The 4940-nt window shown below is 43.8% G+C and overlaps 1 protein-coding gene across 1 annotated transcript in view; it reads left to right on the top strand.

Annotated features, from left to right (window-relative positions):
* Positions 1 to 2516: 2516 nt before the first annotated feature.
* Positions 2517 to 4940, top strand: part of LOC109923271 (protein HID1-like) — a 14450-nt gene continuing 12026 nt past the window's right edge. The window contains exons 1-3 of the mRNA XM_048610782.1: positions 2517 to 2676; positions 3144 to 3371; positions 3732 to 3871. Coding sequence (XP_048466739.1) covers positions 2538 to 2676; positions 3144 to 3371; positions 3732 to 3871 — 507 coding nt within the window. The 5' untranslated portion in view covers positions 2517 to 2537. The remainder of the gene's footprint in view (positions 2677 to 3143; positions 3372 to 3731; positions 3872 to 4940) is intronic.

Raw genomic sequence — 4940 nt, 5'->3', positions numbered from 1 at the left:
CAGTAAGGTTGTGGGTAATCTTATAGTAATCCACCTATTCCAAATAACCTTTCACCCCCCTTGCTTAACAAGAATATATCTGCGATAAAAATGTACAAGGACTCTGCCTTTTCAGGGAGCCTTTCCAATGACCCTCAACCCTTTTGAGGGTTTTTTTTTTAAACTTCAATTCTTTATTTTTAAATAGTGCCCCCCCCCCCTCCACCGGTTCCAAGTTTCCCCATAAGAGCAGACATCCCTTTCACATCCATTGTTAAGACCATTCAGAATCCCATATGTTTCAATAAAATCCCCTCTCGCTCCTCTAAACTCCAGTGAATGCAAGCTCAGTCTGTCCAAGCTTCCTCAAAGGACAACATACTGATTCTGGGTGCTCAGTCCAATAAACCTGCTCTGAACTGCTTCCAGTTCTTTGAGTAAGGAGACACATGCTGTGCACAGTACTCCAGATGTAGTGTCAGCAGTGCTCTGCAAATTGAAAGCCAATCCCTGTACTTCTGGCTTTAATTCCTTGTGCAATAAATGATAATATTCTATTAGCTTTCCTAATTACTGGCTTTACCTGCAGACTAACTTTTTGTGATTCATGTAGTAGGATTCCCAGATCCCTCTGCATCTCGTAGCTCTGCAATCTCTCGGCGTTTAGATAATATGCTTCTTATTTTTATTTTTTATGCCAAAATGTTCATTGTTCATTATGCATTCTGTAGTTGGAAGGGCAAATGTGACAAATGTATGTAATTTAGTGCCAACTTGCAAACTGGGGCGCAAGGTTCAGTGTCGTCTGCATATTGTCCTCTGCATTGAAGTGAATTGAAAGAACAGGGGAAACCACATTTCCAGGATATACTTCTGTGTATCAGCTCAGATTATTCCTAAAATCCACCCTTTATTAATCAGGGAGGTTGGAATGTCATACAGATTTACAGACTGTACACTAGGTGGTGCTGACTGAACACAGTGAATCCAGTACATTCAGATCAAACTGGAAACCAGGAAATGGGATTCTGCTGGATCTCCGTGTGCTCCACAATACCACTGTACTCAGTCAGCATCAATTCAAAAGAAATATTTAATGACCATTAATCACTTTCTCTATACAGAATCTCCTGAATGTATAGATTCCTAACCATTACTTCCTAGCAGCATAGTTCACATGACATCACAATTTACATGTGCTCACTCTGTTGAAATGAAGACTTATTGCTGCCCTTCCTGGTGTCGCTCAGAATGCCCGTAAACTGCCCTCTCCTGCCCCTGACAGGTTTCAGGTATTTCAAACCTAAGATCACAACCCATGCTATTCACCCTGCCCTCTTCTTATTCCTGATCTTTGTTGTGAATTGTTCCAGTCCCCACCTTCTGTGAATTGAATGTGGTTGGGGACTGGGGAAATCTAGGTGGAGTTAATTTGAATTTTTTCTGCAAACCCCCCCCCCACACTGTTTCCCTCCCTGTCCAATATCATTGTACAAGCCCAGATACAGCATGACGGCAGGCTGATCCAATGCAGAAGAATCATACCAATCTAGCCCCACTCTCCTCAGCTTCCATAGAGGCAGTTGTCTACATGGGTGTGACATTGATCAATGTAAGCTGAGTTTTGGTCTTTCCCTTCACTACGGAGCGGCATTGAGGCCTCTTGCAGCACCCTGGTGACTGCCCCATTTGAGTTAAGATTGGACATTGAACCTGTGCTGTCCCTGGACTTTGTGGACGGTACGTAAATCTACTAATCGCTGCACTTTGTCCATTGCCAGGGAGACAGCTCCTGTTTTGTTTGTTCTGTTTGAGAGGACGAAAGTAATAAACAGGATAAAATAAATGACATCTGAGGCCACAGGACTAAATTTAGCTAGATTACTGATATTCTTTGCATTGGACTGTTATTTGATTGGATAATGAAAAGGCATGTATAGTGAGCCAGGGGGGTGTTGGGTTAGGTCAGTCCGCAGTGTCTATGCAATTGTGTAAATCGGGTGATGGTGAGTTCACACCCGGTTTTACATTGTTTGCCATTCAAGCTGTCTTGAAATGAATACTATCATTACATTTGCCTTCCTAACTGCCAACTGAACCTACACGTTAACCAAACCTAACCAATCCTAGAACGGTCAAGTCCCTTTGTGGTTCAGATTTCCGAAGCCTTTCTCCATTTAGAAAATAGTTTATGTCTCTATTCTTCCTACCAAGATGCATAACCTCACTTTCCCACATTGTATTCCGTCTGTCACCTCATTGCCCACTCTCCTAGCCTGTCCAATTCCTTCTGCAGCCTCCCCGCTACCTCAACACTACTTGTCCCTCCACCTATCTTTGTGTCATCGTGCATTCACAGGATGCTCTCCCTTGGAATATATGTGACTCCAGACCCTCACTAACACAGTTGACACTTAACTGCTGTCTAAACTACTGTCTGAAATAGATTGACAAGTCACACAATTGTATCAAACCGCTATTAGTGGCACAGATTATATCAATTCATTGATCACATTCTGTTTTTAATTGTAGTCTCTCCCTATCTGAAGAGCTTGTCAATGGTTGCTGCAAACAAGTTACTGCACTTACTGGAAGCCTTCTCGACAACATGGTTCCTCTTCACAGCATCCCAGAATCACCATCTAGTCTTCTTCCTCCTTGAGGTCTTCAATAATATCATCCAGTACCAGTTTGATGGTAAGTATCCCCTGGGCAATGACTGTCGCTCTGCAAGTTGCAAATTAATCTCGTGGTAGTGGGACCTTAATAGAAACCAAATGAATCTATGTCAGGTTAAAATGGAAGCATACACAGTCTGTCATTCTACACTGGTGATAAAACTGAGACACTGCAAACTTTGTTGTTAGTAATGAAAATACAGTCACACTGGTGTAATGGGACGAGATCTTGTCAGGTTTGAGCTGAAGTGTATTCTTGGCTCAATACAGAGGGAGCTTTACTCTGTACGTGTCTCTCGAATGTACCTATCCTGGCTGTGTTTGATGGTGCCGGTATAGAGGGAGCTTTACTCTGTATCTAACCCTGTGCTGTCCCTCGGTGTTTGGTGGGTATAGTGTATAGAGAACTTTACTTTCAGTTTAAAAGAGCAGACGGAGCTTTACACTGTATCTAATGACCGTGCTGACCACTTGTTCTCCTTACAGGGAATTCAAACTTGGTGTACGCCATTATTCGGAAACGCAATGTATTCCACCAACTGGCCAATCTCCCGACAGACCCTGCTGCCATCCAGAAAGCCCTGCAAAAGAAGAAGAAATCGACTGAGCCCATTTCACGGACCAACTCACAGGAAGGAGTGTCCATGGAAGGATCCCGGCCTGCTGCTCCAGCAGAGCCTGGCACATTGAAGACCAGTCTCATCGCGACCCCAGGTATGGCCCTGACGCCGGCCCCAGGTGTGGCACCAACTATCAAAAGGTGCACCTACCCCTTATACATTTTGATCATTATTCATCAACCCTCCAGAATGGGTCACATTCCTGCTGGCACACCCTTACCCTCCAGTGGTCAGTTTCAGATAGTCTCTCCTTTGACTGACTAGTACCTGTTCATGAACACCTCTGTCCACTGCCTCCTGTTGGTCAATATTTACCCATCTGTCCAGCTGGTCAGTGTTTGCCCCCCTCTCTCCAGCTGGTCACTGTTTGCTCCTCTAGCTAGTCAGTGACCTTTTCTCCTGGAGATAATACTTTATCAATGACTGTGCCTGCTTCTTGTCTCTATATGTGCAGGAATAGATAAGCTGACGGAGAAATCACAGGTCTCAGAGGATGGGACGCTGAGCCGTGTGGATCAAGGTCAGGGTCAGACTCCCAGCCCTGCTGGGAACTGCCCAGCGCCATTAGCAAGTGACACTGAGTCTTCAAGTGCGGTAAGTACGTAATACCAACAGCCAACCAACTCCCTTCTCCATCTCTGCTGGAGCAGCTGTCTCAGGTTGGAGTGGATTCTGTGGAAACCTGTGTGCCTTGTAATAAAGGCCTCATTACCAGGAACATGAACAGGGTTACTCAGTTTGAGAGTCAAGAGAATCATGCTGGACACTGGAAAACATCTGACCTGCTTTAAATAATTAATTGTCAGGATGTGAGTGTCAGGGGCAGAGGCTGCATTTCTCATCTGTTCCTGGTTTCCCTGCTATGTGAGCCATCTCCTTGAACAGCTCTCTGAAGCTTCCTGAGTGAACACAGCAGCTGATGGAATTGAAATCCAATGACTAAATTTGGAATATAATGCTAATCTTGGTAATGGTGACCAGTTCTTCAAAAACCTATCTTGTTCAATAAGGTCCTTTAGGAAGGGAAACCTGCAATCCAATGGTGTGGCCAATTAGTGACTCCAGACCCACTGCAATATAGTTGACCACTAGCTGTTCTCTGAAATGGCTGAACAAGCCACTCAGCTGAAGGGCAATTAGGGGTGGGCAACAAAGGTTGGTTGGCTTTGCCAATGGCACCCACATCCCATGAAAGAACAATTTTTTTTAAAAAGTGACTGTAACTCTGTTACTGGAAGTTTAGTTCCTTTAGTCATGAAATTTTTCCTTTAGTCATGAAATTTTTCCTTTAGTCTCTAGATTTCAGTCATGAGATCCTAGGGAACTACCTGAGGATATCAAGAATTCTGCATTCTTTTCTTCATGAGGTCCTGCTTCCTGCAATATTGCCATTTCTTTTTAATGGTTGATTATATTGTTTCAGATTGTGTTAAAATCTACACAGACTCCCTGACACAGGAACCTCACGTAGACATATAGACAAGCAGAGGGACAGATAAAATGCAGATAGATATGAAGCATTGTGATTATGCCACTGGACTAATCATTTTAGAGCCCTAGATTTCTGTTCCACAGGCCTGAGTTGAAACTCCAGACTCCTCCATGTCTGCTGGGCAATTTAACTTCAATTAAGAGATAACAAGTTATGGAGCTGGATGAACAC

The sequence above is a fragment of the Rhincodon typus genome, chromosome 23 (genome assembly GCF_021869965.1).
Source record: "Rhincodon typus isolate 14 chromosome 23, sRhiTyp1.1, whole genome shotgun sequence".
NCBI classification, from domain to species: domain Eukaryota; kingdom Metazoa; phylum Chordata; class Chondrichthyes; order Orectolobiformes; family Rhincodontidae; genus Rhincodon; species Rhincodon typus.
This window is presented reverse-complemented; position numbering and strand designations above follow the sequence as displayed.